This window comes from Fukomys damarensis, unplaced genomic scaffold (assembly GCF_012274545.1).
Source record: "Fukomys damarensis isolate Sample0158 unplaced genomic scaffold, DMR_v1.0_HiC HiC_scaffold_15, whole genome shotgun sequence".
NCBI lineage: Eukaryota > Metazoa > Chordata > Mammalia > Rodentia > Bathyergidae > Fukomys > Fukomys damarensis.
The window spans coordinates 40,528,481-40,542,985 of NW_022900927.1; the positions used below are offsets into that span (position 1 = coordinate 40,528,481).

Here is a 14,505-nt window from a genome sequence, read left to right on the forward strand (position 1 = left end):
AACAATTGATATTAAATGATAGATAAATTTTAAAAAACTTGATTCTCAGTCTGGAGTCTACCAGGGGATGTTGGGTGGAGTGGGTCCATGGACTCCTAAAATTATTAAGAGAAAAAGTCATCTGCCTTAGCATTTTTCTGAAGAGAAGATTATTAGCTTTAATAAGATATAACTCAATAGAATTTAGAACCATGATCCTGGATAACAGTTACATAGAATAGACTTATATCTTTTCTTGTTATGCAACAATAATAGGAAAAAGTAATTTGGTATACTAGGAATAAAAATAAAAACTATGGTCTCTGCCACAGTCATTTTTTGGGGCAGTGTTTCATTTCTGATTTTTTTTTTTTCTGGTACTGAGAATCAAACTCAGGACCTTGTGCTTGCAAGGCAGGTGTGGCACCACTGAGCTAAATCCCCAGCCTCATTTCTTAATTTTTAAAACATTTTATACCCTAGCAGGTTTTTAGTTATATAGGTATATTTAAATGAATTGAGTTTGGTGGAAACAATTTTTGAGGGCTGCCCAAGCCCTTTGTAATATTTTCTTTCTAAAATTGTAAAAGGCCATAAATCTTAGTTTGTGTAGAATACAAAATTATTGAACATTGTAAATGTATTGAAAGATCTCATACGGTTTCTTCAAAGGAGGTAAGAAATTTTTCAGAAAACAGTTATGTACTACCTTTTGAATACCTGACCTTGATGGTCTCCGAGGATTTTTCCTTAATCTTGTCAGTGAAATTCAGTCTCATTTAGACAAAGCTGCTATACTGTTTATCTGACCAAAAACCCTTGAAGAATTTCTTTTATAATCAGTTATATAAGTTATAAATGCTCCATGTGGATTCTTGCTGATGTTGCTGTTGTACTATTATTTATTATTTTTGCTGAGACATGGAGTGATCAAATTAAGACTTAATTTAGAACCCTGGTTTTATTGTAATTTTTAAAAATAATTGCTTGCTTACCAGCTGAATACAAGAGCTATACAAAAATAGTCAGATGACTAGAGGAGTAGTTTAAAGATCTTTTTTAAAGCACCCTCAATCTTTTTGTCTAGGCAATCCTTAGGTGTCACATGGCCCTCTAGTGGAAGGGATGCTCAGCTGGACCGAGGCAACTGCAGGATTTTCTCTGGGAGTTGTTACCCAAGGGATTGCTTTTATTCAGGTAATATTTATAGTTTGGATTAATTAGCTGGTTCTGACAACTTAGGTGATGGAATTTTGGAACAAGTAAAGAGACATTTAAAATACCCCTAATTGTGAAAGGCTCACCTAGATTAGCCCATTCCTTATTAAATTACATTGATTTTATATTAAAAGATTGGTTGGGCTTTTTGTTTTGTGATAGTTGTTGCTGTTGGTGGTAGTGGTATGTTTTATTTTGTTTGTTTCTTTTAGAAATAAAACACTCCCTTCTTGCTAAGTAATCATTCCTCATGAGTAAGGCACTTTAAGATCCCTTGTTTCTTTGTTCTTTTTCAACTAACATTTTGAAATTTTTTTCATTATTTTTTCTATATCAGTTTGAGTAGCCATCTATACATTCTTTAAATTTTGACAAACAGTAATTGTAATTTTACTTTTCTGTTTAAAAGTAGATAAATAGTAGAAGACACTGAATAGAATGAAAATGTATATGTCTGACTAGTTTGTAAAAGGAGAAATATAAATTTAAATTAGGAAAGGAAGAAAAGGAACATAGATCTAGGATTGGAATGCTTGTCTTTATTTCTTACTTCATTTTATATATTTTAGCCCAATTCACTTATACTCCTAGGCATTCTTTCCTTTAGATTAAAGGGACCTGCTTTAAGTTCATAATTTGAATTAAACTACTTTTTAAAAATTCACTTTTCTTAATTGTGTTGGAAATTTCTGGGTGACTTAATTTAAGTAGGTCAAGAATGCCAGTACAATAGTAGCAGAAGTAGACTTTTCTTTTTCTTCCCTGTTCTCTTCTTAAGGCTCTTTCCATCACTAAGTAAAACTGAAAGCTATCTGGCAACTTATGTAGTAGGATGTTTTGTAACAACAAGTATTACTAATGAAATCTTTAAAGAATATAAAATTACTGATAAACTTAGTGACAGCCACTGATCCAGCAGGTATTAAAATACCTACTTTTTGATTTGCTCTCTAATATATCCAAATGTAAGCAAAAATTATGTACAAAATACGGTGAGAAAATGTACTTTCTGATTGTACTTTGGGAAATCATAACAAATAATTCAGTAATGTAGGTTCTTGAAATTGACTTGGGCTGGGGGTGTAGCTCATTGGCACCATGCCTGCCTGGCAAGCTGAAGGTCCTGAGTTCGATCCCTGGTACCAGAAAGAAAGAGAGAAAAAAAAGAAAGAAAGAAAGAAATTGACTTTACTCAATATCAAACAATGTTAGTGGGTTAATAATGTGGTCAATTTATTTTTGTAGAAGTGCTCTAGAAGTTATTTGTGTAATAGTCTGAGTTTTATTTTAATGTGAATTTCTTCTAATTATATTATCAGGGTGAATCAGCACTTGATTTGGCAAAGCAGAGAAAAAATGTGTGGATGATCAACCATTTGCAAGAGGCAAGGCAAGCAAAGGGATATGACAGTCCATCTTTCCTTAGAAAGCTAAAAGCTGATAAGGTAAATGCATGACTAAAATTTTTCATTCACTAATCTTTCAAGGTTCGTAGCTGTATTAACTTAGATTGAATATTCACATACTTAAATTTTGCCATTTCCCAATGTGATTTTAAAAATATTTTATCCATGGTACCGCCACTGCCTGCCTTGCAAGCTCAAGGTCCTGAGTTTGATCCCCAGTACAAAAACAAACAAACAAAAAATATTTTACCCAGAATACAGTGACGGTAAATAACAAAGTTTCTCAGGGCTTTGCTTACTTAGTTTATGATCTAATAATTAAGAAGCATGGATGTATGTGAAGTTGTTTAATCTCTATAGGTTATAGTATAAATTTTAGTTTATTAATTTAACTGTCTTTTGTTAAATTATATATAAATATAAAGGTTTTTTTTCTTGTATGTTTTTTCTTTTATGTTTTTTTCTTTGTTTGAATGTTAATAAGTTGTGGAGCACTTTAGTCCTAATATATATCTTTTTTTAACTCGTAACTATAGCTCTAATTTAAGTTTTCTCTTTTATGATATTGTGCACCTTTTTTTAATAGAGAAAGCTTATATTCTTGACTACTCTGTGGGAAATTTTAGATCATCCATATACTTTCAATTTTAAACTGTGAGTGTTGGCTCAATTGCCTAGTGATAATTTCAAAACTAAAAATATTTTCCCAGTGTTTCTGGGCTGGGAAATTAATTCATTGGTGCCACCACCTGCCTCACAAGCTCAAGGTCCCAAGTTCCTTCTCCCGTACCAAACAAACAAACAAAAAAGCATAGTATTTCCACCAAAAAAGGAGAAGTTGACTTTTTTTATATACTCAAATAGTTGATAATCAGTGTATCAATCAATAACTACTTTCTGAGTGGGATTAAGTTTTGGGTAGCATCTAATGTATATCTTTCTCAGGCTACTTTAGTGGTAATGATAGTAATAGTTTAAAGTTAAGATTGATCTATTATTAAGAGAGAAATGTCAGAGGGAATGAAAAACACTTGAGATTTAAATTCCCTTAAAGAGTTGAAAAGTTCTCTGCTCCTTTGCATAGACATCAGAACAGTTAAACTTGGTTGTGTTCAAACCTCATAGCTGAGAATAATGAGTAATTTTTCATGTCATATTAATGCTTTCAGTTAATTGTTAGGTATGGTGTAGAAAATGATCTCTTTATTTTGATACTACCTTGCCCTCTAAACTTTAGAGCAGTTTTGCTCACAGTGAAAAGCAGCTAATATCTAATGATAATTAGGCTAATAACAAAAATGTTACTCTGCAAAATCACATAATCTTTGCAAATATTCTAAAGTTTTATATGTATATATTCAGATGAAAATGACTTAAAGTTTTAGATGTATTAATATGAATAGTTACTTGTATATTATAATGAAATGCATATAAGGTCAATGTGTTTAGCTATAATTTCTTTTTAAAAACAAAGCTTCATGGGCCAGGGATTTAGCTCAGTGGCACCATGCAAGGTGTCCTGAGTTTGATCCCCTGTACTCAAAAATAAAAAACAAAGCTTCATAAAAAATTTATGAGATACTTAATTTAACATTTCACATTAGTGTGATTAGCTCAGAAGTTGAGTTTTTCCCTGTTTTTCTTTCCATTAATAGCTTTAAATGTATTAAATTTCTTAAAAGGCCACAGGTTATATTCCTGTATACACACCGACAGAGACAGAGACAGATCATTTATTTTTCCATCTCACATTAGGAAAATATAAATCATGAATATGCTTTAGTTTGCTAACCTATGGAAGTATGTTTTGTAATTAAAACTAAGAAAAAATAAGAAAATAGTGAGACCTAGGACTAAATAATATTTTATTTTTTAAAAAGTTATCCCCAAAGAAGAAATGTTTTTTGGACAACAGTAGGAATACATGGAAAAAAATCTTGATTTTAAGAAATATTTTAAAGCTCTTGAATGTGTAAGATTGTTTTTAAGCAGGCAGATAATGGTTAAACAGGTGTGAACTATTTAATAAAAGGTTGGAGAAAAATCTCTAGTTTTTCTTCAGTACTTTAAAATCTGTGACCCAGTAAATAAAATATATTCTTTCTTTGAATATTTATTATATGAAAATCTAAGCTGGGTGTGGTGGCGCACACCTGTAATCCCAGCACTCAGGAGGCTGAGGCAGGAGGATTGCTGTGAGTTCGAGACCAGTCTGGACTTCATAGTGAGTTCCATATCAGTCTGAACTACATAGTGAGACCCTGTCGCAAAAAAACAAACAAAAAAAAGAAAATAAATCTAGGAAGGTGGAATAGATGTAATTTTTTCTCTGCCTCCCACTAAATAACGCTGAAGACCATGGACATCAAGTGCAAAATCGAATGTTATAGGACTCTTAGAGGAAAAACTAGAGTGGCTAGAGACTCAGGATCTGATAGTGGTGTGTTCTGTGTGTTTACTTTTTGGCCCATTTACCCAAGACTAGGACTGACAAAACCAGCAACCCAGAATCACAAGTGAGTGCAGACAAAAATGGCCTATACTAAAGCCTACACTTTAGCCAAAGGACCACAAAAGAGGCAGCCTCAGAACACATGATACTCGTAGAATATAACTGTTCTACCATAGCCAGACATTTCAGAAACAAATACGCCTCTACCCTGACTTAGAACAGCAAGGGCCTGTTGATCAGCCTAGACTTTAACCCTTACCAGGTTGTAGTGAGGTACACGGTGTATTGGTGTTAGAGAAGACTTTGTAGAGAGTTGGGACTTCCATCCCCACTGACTGTTGTGAGGCCCCTCCTCCCCTCTGTTATTGGAGACCACACTTTTATCTCCCCCAGCGTGGGAGGTATATCAGTAAAGCTTTACTGAAGAGCTGTAATCCCATTCTTGCCCAGCACTAATGAAGAATCCCTTTTAAATGTCAGTGGAAGCCAAGACTTTCACACTGGGCATAATGAAGAAATGCTTCCCTCATACTCATTATGAAACTGTTTCAGCAGAATCCATCTAAAAGAGAAGGAAGTTCCAAATAAGATCCAGAGTCTTACAGTACCCAAAATGACATGGTTGCAGTTGAAAGATACTTGTTATATCAAGATACAAAAAGATATGAAACCAAATGAAATGATAACCAGTAGCTACCAAGACTATGATGACTATTACAATTATTTGATAAAAGGTTTTATATTAACCATGATAAAAGGACTTAAAAAACTTGTTATGAATATGTGCAAAACAAATAAAAAAGATTCTTAGCAAAGAACTAGAATATAAAGCAATATAAAGAATTTAAGGGAAAACCTTAAATGAAAAATTACAATAATGAAAACAAAAAAAGTACAATTGATAGGCTCAACATTGGAGAGATCAGAGGAAAGATTTAGGTGCCTTGTAGATAAAATAGTAAAAAATACCCATTTTGAACAACAAAAGGAAATAGAATTTTTTAAAAATGAGTAGAAGCTTAGAGACCTAAAGAAGATCAAATACTGCTGTGATTGGAGTCCTGAAAGAGAAGAACGGGATGGAGCCGAAAAAGTACATGAGGATACAATGGCTTAAAACTCCTCGGATTTGGGGAAATACAAACCCAGTGGTTAAGAAGCCAAGCAAACTTAATTCTTCACTGAATATGTCCTAGTCAAACTTCATCCCCCACAAATCTTGAAATCCCCTTGTAAATAAGTCAGTGTAGTCTACCATATTAGCAAAGAAGAAAAATCTTAAGATTTATATCAACCATGCAGGAGAAAACATTTCCTAGAAATCAATATACATTCATGATAAAAACATTGAGATAAATAGTAGTTGAGAAGTTCACGATTTTCTGAAGAACATTTATAAAACCTACAATAAGCGTTGTAGTTGATAATGAAAAACTGAGTGCTTTTACTGCTAAGATCAGCAAGGCAAATACATCCATCTTACTGTTCTTACTCAATGTAATACTAGAAGTTCCAGTTATTGCAAGAAGCAAAATGGGGGGGCGCATATAGATCAGAAAGGAGGGAAAGTATCCACGTTTATAATTCTGCATGATTATCTGAAAATTTAAGAAATTACTTTAAAAGGGAAAAAGGAAGTTCTTAGACTAATAAATGAATTCAGCAAGGTTACAAGATAAAAGATAGGTTATTCAAAAATCCATTTTCTTTTTATTTACTTGGAGTAAACATGTGGACACCAAAATTAAGAGTACATTTAGAGCTGGAAATATCTCAAAAATTTTATTAAAATACTTAGATGTAAATGTAACAAAAAATATAATGTATACTGAAACCAAAAAATGCTGATGAATATTGTATAATGGGAAAAAAATGTCTAAAGGTGTAAGGGAAGTGGGAGGGGTAGGGGAAAGCTAAGAAAGGAAAAGAAAAAATAAGAGAAAAGGAAAAAAATAGAAACAAAGTCTTTGTAAATAGGGAAAGGTGGAACGGGTGAAGGAAGGCCAAGGGAATGTTGAAAAAATAAGAACCAAGATAACATCATGTAAAGGTACAAGATCCCAATGATGAATGTAACTGTATTGTATACCTAAAATGTACCAATAAAGAAAAAAGGAAAAAAATGCTGATGAAAGAAAAGATGATTTAACAAAATGGAGAAAGAATTTGTTCAGAAACTGGAATACTCAACATAGCAAATGTTTCAGTTGGTATGAATTGATGCACAAATTTAATGCAATCCTATCAGAATTTCAGCAACAGATTTTATATATATAATCAAGATTATTCTAAGGTAACTGGACCTGGAAGAGCTAAAACAATTTTGCAAAAGGGAAATCATCACCTACTTTCTGTATACTTTGATGTGTTCTATCGTTGCAGCAGTCATTGTGCTGTGATACTGCTGGACAGATAAACTTAAGATCAATGGAACAGAATATAGCCCAGAAATAGAACCAAGATATTCCCACATTTGACAGAAATGCAAAAGCAATCCAATGAAAATAGTCTTTTTCTCCTAGTATTGTAGAAACACTTGAACATCCCTAGGCAAAAATGAACTAGCTAACTAAATAAAATAAACCTTGATTCAAACCTCATATAAAAATTAGCAGTTTTTCATTGTAAGATATAAAATTATACCTTTAGTCATAAAGATGATGAAAAAGTCATCAAGATCTTGGGCTATGCAGAGTTAATTAGAATTGACATGAAAAGTATAATCCTTAAAAAGGAAAAAGTGATAAGTCAGACTTAATGGGAACTTGAAATTTTTGCTTTGTTAAAGACCCTATGAAGAGAATAAAAAGAAGATAATATTGGGAGATAATATTGGCAAGCCATATGTCCAACAAAAGGCTAATGTTCAGATACATAAAGAGCTATCAAAACTCAACACGGAAAATTGAAAAATCCAATTGAAAATGAGCAAAAGCTCTGAAGACATATTTCACTAAAAAGGTGCACAGGTGAAGATCAGCACATGAATAGATAGTCAACATCATTAGCCAGTACAGAAATGCAGATTACCTACACCATGATGTTATACCTATCAGAATAAGGAGGGAAATTGTATGTTTATAGTGATGAAATATTTTGTATTTTAACTATTGGGATTAATATGTTGGCTATGATATAAAACTGTTTGGTTTTGACTTCATGGGGATTCTCCTGAGTGCTAGGATTACAGGCCTGTACCACCTCCCCTGGCTAGGAACAAACTGTTGACATGCAACAACATAGATAAATGCCATCTACATTCTCTAAGTGAAAGAAACCAGACCTAAAAGGCTGCATTCATTATGATTAAATTTATATGACATTCTGGCCCACAATTTACAGAGATAGAGGTCAGATTCATTGTTACCTGAAGGACATGGAGGAAATTTAGGACTTGACAGAAACTGTTTTGTATATTTATTTTGCTGCAGGTTATACCATTTACATGTTAAAGAGAACTATACATAAAAAGTGATCAGTTTTATTCTATATAAATAGTGCCTTTGGCTGGGGGTGTAGCTCAGTGGCACAGTGCCTGTCGGGCAAGTGTGAAGCCCTGAGTTGGATTCCTGGCACCCTCCCTACCCCCGCCCAAAAGTGTCTTTAATTTTTTTTCTCATTGAGTTTATTGGTACTTTTAAAGCATACAGTACAGTTACATTTATCATTGGGATATTGTACCTTTACATGACAGATCTTGGTTCTTAGTTTTTCCTCATACCCCTGCCCTTCCTTCATCTCCTCCCCCTCCCCTATTTATAGACTTTGTTTCCATTTTTTCCTTTTTTCAAGTTTTTTCTTTTCCCTTATTTCCTTTCCCCTACCCTTCCCACTTCCCCTACACCTTTAGCCCTTTTCTTCCTATTTCACATAGTCAGTTATGCCATTTGGATCTTATTTACACTTTTAGTTTTTCACACCAGAGAAACTATTCTTTATTTACACATGTGTCTTATTTCACTTAGGAGTGTGGGCTCAATGTGCATCCATTTTCCTATGAATGACTCTAGTTTCTCATTCTAGAAACTGAGTAGTACTCCATTTTATAGAAAAACCACATCTTCTTTATCTAGTCTCTAACTGATGGGCAGTTGGGCTCTTTCCAAGTTTTAGCTATTACAAACTGTGCCACTGTAAACATGGGTGTGCATAAATCACTGTGGTATGATTCTTTTAATTCTTTTGGAAAGCTACCCAGCAGAGGGATCGTTGGGTCAAATGGAACCTCTAATCCTGGTTGTTTGAGGTATTACCGTACTGATTCCCATAGTGGTTGCACCAGTCTGCACTCCCACCAACAATGGAGAAGGGTTCCTTTCTCCCCACATCCTTGCCAACAGTTGTTATTGCTTGATTTCTTGATAGCAGCCATTCTTTCTGGGGTGAGGTGGAATCTCAGTGTTGTTTTCATCTTCATCTCTCAAATGAGAATGTCTTTAATTTTTAAAAATAAAAATACAATTACTGCTGAGTGATAACAATTGTTTAAAATCAAATCAAAGATAATTTCAGAAAATGCTTTTTCATATGATGATGTCTATGTTCTCTTCCAGTACCTCTTTGTACTCTCCTCCAAGTAATAAATCTCTATATGTTGATACAAGGTTCACATGTAATAGAAAGCTATTGGAATAATTATTATGCTACAACAAAATCAAACTCTGAAATTGATCTTTAATTATCAGTCTAAGTTAAAATTACACATTTATTCAGAAAATCAGTTACAGTTGTGTAATTGGGAAAAAATGGGATCACTTTTATGTTATGTTTATTTCCTTAAAAGCCAACAGTATGAAAAAGGTGCTAAAATGTATAATATAATTTTAGCCATTAGATATTCAAAGAGGAAAGTAATATTCTTACTGTGAGCTTTGTTAGATCACAAATCTTCCCTATCTTACGGTGTAAAACTTACTCCTAAAACTGTTCTCATTTTTCACAATCTTAAAAAAGTCCTTTTAAATTGTTTAGTTTCTCCAGAAACCAGCATCTTGAATAATGCCTGCATATTATTTATTTGTATTTGAATGATGAATTTCTCCTTTTGTTGCATGCTTTTACAAAGACAATAATGATCTTTATTAAGGTTATTTGGAGCTTTCTAATTGTTTTGTTTCTGTACAGGAATTTCGGCAGAAAGTAATGCTGGGAACTCCATTCCTAGTTATTTGGCTAGTTGGGTTTATAGCAGATCTAAATATTGATTCTTGGCTCATAAAAGGGCTAATGTATGGTGGCGTTTGGGCTACGGTACAATTTCTTTCAAAGTAAGTGTTGTTTTTAACTATATATTAATAGTATGTGCAAGTATATAAGTTGTACCTTGCTGTATGTTTTGCATGTTTAGAACACTGCCTTTATGTAGTATGTTTTATCTTTATTGTTTAAAAATTTTTTAAGTTACTATATGAAATCTTTTAGATTTTTAAAATGCTGTTACTAAAATGATTCTTATGATTTCATTAAACAGTGAAATCTAGCATGTAATTTTAAAGCTAAAAGGTAATTTTAGAAATTTAAATATTTGTAAATAAAATTTCAGTAGAAGTGAACTTAAATTTGTTGAACTGTAAGTGTAATATACATACTGTTATTCCTTTGTACTTATAATACTTGCCCTCATCTTTTCATAGGTGTTTTATTTTCTTTGGTCACAGACAATAAACAAGGAGAGGTTTGATTTTTTTTTAATAGAGTGAGCCTAAGCATAATTATGAAAATAGGCTCAGTTAAATTCTTTCCTCTTTTTTCTTTTAACATTTTGACCATTTTCTGTACTCTTCTTATCTTTAGGTCCCATGCCTTAGTTTTGTCCCATTTTGCAAACCCTTGAAGGTGCCTGTGATCCAGAACTTCCCATTTAATTTCCATTCTTTTAGTGTCTTATTTTTACCTAAAGTTTAGAAAAGAGTTGTGAAAGTAATTTCCAAAAGAATGGGAATAACTGGTAGTGTGCTGATACATTAACTCAAATAATGGGGCTGAATTCTGGTTAACTTTTCTCGTTTTAGCATCTCTAGGCACTCCAAAAGAGATATAAATAGAAAGTCATTGAGATTCCCTGCTTAACCTACATGGGGTATTGATCCTGTTCATGTCTGATAAAAATTTATTATTTATTTCTTCCTAAACTTGAAGTACTATATACGAAACTTTAGTTTTACCAAATCAGCCAGTTCATTTTCTCTGAAAAGATGTGCCCCAACCTTAACTAAAGTATGTAGTTTAGAAATAATGATGAAACATAAAAACTTAAGCATTGTGTTGAAATTACAACCCGACTTTGAGGAGCAATATGTTGGTTGATGGAGTTGCTGTTCATACTAAAGTAAATTATTATTCAGAGTACTGAATTATTATTCAGAGTACACTGAAATTGAAAAATACATGAAATATAATTTTAATTATTTGTAAATTAAAAGGAACTTCAGAATCTTTCTGACTCAATTTAGCTGTGAACTTATTTTTACTGTGATGACATTCTTTGTAGAAAATCATCTTAAAACTTTTGGATTCTGGTTAAACCAGTGCTTGCTGTCTTACTTGCTTAAACAAATTTTATTTAAATAAACATTCATTTTTATGATGAAATGTAGAGTTCATATTTTATAAAACTTATGTTTTGCAGATCCTTTTTTGATCATTCAATGCATAGTGCATTGCCCCTTGGGATATATTTGGCAACCAAATTCTGGATGTATGTGACATGGTTCTTCTGGTTTTGGAACGATATCCTTTGGTTTTAAATAGTATATCTAAAACTAATTTTGTTTGTTTTTTAAACAAATGTTTAACATTAGGACTGAACTATTCATAATTTGTACAGAAAAGCAGTATTCCTAAAACAGTGTGAACTAAATGTTTTTAAATGTTTTATATCTAATAGGTTGCTTTTGAAAGCTGTTTTAAACAACTGAATATAATAATAGTTACCATTTACTGAAGTTGTTTTGTTTTACATTATACTAAAGATTGAACCTCAGGTATTCCAGCTAAACTACATCCCCAAACCCTTTTTATTTTTTAGTTTGAAACACTGTTTCACTAAGTTATTCAGACTGGGCTCAAACTTGCATTCCTCCTGCCTCAGCCTCCTTGAATGCTGGGATTACAGGTGTGTGACCACACTCAGCTTCATTTGCTGAGTTTTTCAAAAGGATTTTCTTAAGTGTTCATTTAACCTGTAGCCTATGTTAGTATTTTTGCCTCCATTTTAGGAGAAAATTTAGTCTTAAGCAACACAGGGCCACATTAATGGGTCTATGTTAAAGGGGAGATTGGAACAAATATTTGTCTTAACTCTCAACATGCTTTAATGTTGTCTGCATTATTCAGCTTTCTCATTGCTTCTCAAAATACCTAGTACCTACAATTTAAAAGAATAGATGTTTATTTGGCTCGCAGTTTTAGAGGATTCAGTCCATGACTGGCTGGCTTCAAGACAGGAACATCATGATGGGATGATACGGTAGAGCATGGCTGTTTAGTTCATGGTGGCCAGAGAAAGGGAATGTTGCCAGTGAAGAAGGGGTGAGAGACCAGATATGGTACGCAAGGTCATAGCTCTACAACCCACCCAGACCCACCCAGAAATGTGCTTTAATAATCCTAAACCAGTGAGGGCAAACCTATGGCGTGTGTGCTGCAGCATGCTGTTTGTACCATTGAAAACTAAAAGGTTTGCCATCACTGCTAGGCAGTTTCCAAACCAATCAAATTGACAATTAAGCTTGACCATCATATTCCCAAACTGATTTTTATGTTTTAGTATCGAGCTGTTTTCTCTTAAGTATTGTCTTAATTTCATATATTTATTTTGCTGCGGCAGGGGTAGCAATTAAGATTCTTTATCTTTGCTCTATTAAAAGTATGTAGTACTATATGTCAAAAATTCATGAACTTTAGCAAATTATCAGTGTAATATATTTTCTAAAAGAAGTATAATTTGAAATTGTATATAATATATGCATGCCACTATCAAAAAATAAGCCAGTATCAGTTTTGATATTTTTACATAGAGCATTAAGATTATTTTAATAAAGACATGTTTCATAGATGTCTGTTCTTTTTTCAAAATATTGCTTAACAAATATTAAGACATTACTTAAATGGCATGCAATTTTCAGTGACTTGTACCCTTTCCAGTTTTAGAAATATCTAGATTCACTTCAGAAACTTGCATCAGTAATCTTGTGACTTGAAAAATGAAGGATGTTCATTTTGTATTTTGAACCTGAGCCCCAGAATTGTAGTCATACATATAATTTTATATTTTTACTGCATTATGATTATTTTCATAATAATGTACTTTTTGAATACTTTCTTAGTGTTAGAATTTAAATTCTTTCATGTGGCAGTTTTCACTAGTTAATTCTGGCTTTGGATTGTACTTTCATTTATAAATTATTTCTTAAGAATTTATTAGCCCTCAGAATGTCTTATATTGATTGCAACACTTAATGTAAATGAAACAGATCTGCTTGTTTTCATTGCTTCATTTATTTTAAATTTATGAAATGTGTTTACCTGTGAGATGACTTTGGTATTCCAGATATATTTTCTAACTTTGTATTTCCTAAATTGGACACTAAATTTTATGTCTAAATAAAAAAACCTTCATTTACATCTCAAAAGATTTTTAAACTGGCTGTATTCCTTTTAGTGGAAAGAAGCAGGGAAAGTAGTATGAAATAATGAAACCTTAGTGCCTTAATGCCTATATAGTATGGGCTTTTCTGTTTTCTTTATGTGGATTTAGCATAAAAATAGCTATGCAGGTTTCCAAAGCTCAGGAATTGAGAATGAGAGGTAGATTTTGAAGGAAAGCCAGAATAAAGTAGTCTTATTTAAATTACCCAATTCAAATAATTTTGCCTCTAAAACAGATTGCAGTATATTTTCTTTTTTCTTTTTCTTTTTTTTTTTTTAATACTGTGGATTGAACTCAGGACCTTGCACTTGTAAGGCAAGAGACATAACCACTGAGCTAAATCCCGAGCCCTATTTCATTTTTAAAATGTGTTAAAAGTAAATTTTGCTTGTTAATTTTTCAAATAAAAATTGTAATATGAGAATTCTAAATATTATACTTGCTTATCTGCAAAGGAGGGATAATAGTACTGTTTCATAGAGCTCTTGTGAAACTAAACACTTTGCGATATACCTGACATGTAAATAATGGTAAATAAGTACATGTTTTCATGTATGACTTTTAAAATCCAAGTTTGTATGCACATGTTTTAAATAGTTTATTTTATTTAAATGTTTATATGAAAATATAAGTATGATACTCGTGAAATGTGGAATGAAGTCACACATACTTTAAATTCTGATTATCTCCCCAAAACCTTATACAGTAAAACCTTGGTTTGTGAGCATAATTCTGTCTGGAAATATGCTTGTAATCCAAAGCACTTGTATATCAAACCAAATTTCCCCATAAGAAATAAT

At 32.4% G+C, this 14,505-nt stretch overlaps 1 protein-coding gene across 8 annotated transcripts in view; it reads left to right on the plus strand.

The window, feature by feature from the left end:
- Zdhhc17 (zinc finger DHHC-type palmitoyltransferase 17) overlaps positions 1 to 14,505 on the plus strand; it is a 78,339-nt gene that overhangs the window by 38,254 nt on the left and 25,580 nt on the right. For 5 of the 8 annotated variants that reach the window (XR_004517289.1, XR_004517290.1, XR_004517291.1 and 2 more), the window contains 3 exons: positions 2,517 to 2,642; positions 10,180 to 10,322; positions 11,684 to 11,784. Coding sequence is in view for 5 of the 8 variants with exons in the window: in XM_010639535.3 (XP_010637837.1) it covers positions 2,517 to 2,642; positions 10,180 to 10,322; positions 11,684 to 11,784 (370 nt within the window). In the remaining 3 variants the exon portion in view is untranslated. Of the gene's footprint in view, positions 1 to 1,066; positions 1,177 to 2,516; positions 2,643 to 10,179; positions 10,323 to 11,683; positions 11,785 to 14,505 lie in introns of all 8 variants that reach the window. The other 3 variants (XM_033763791.1, XM_033763789.1, XM_033763792.1) reach the window with 1 other exon arrangement.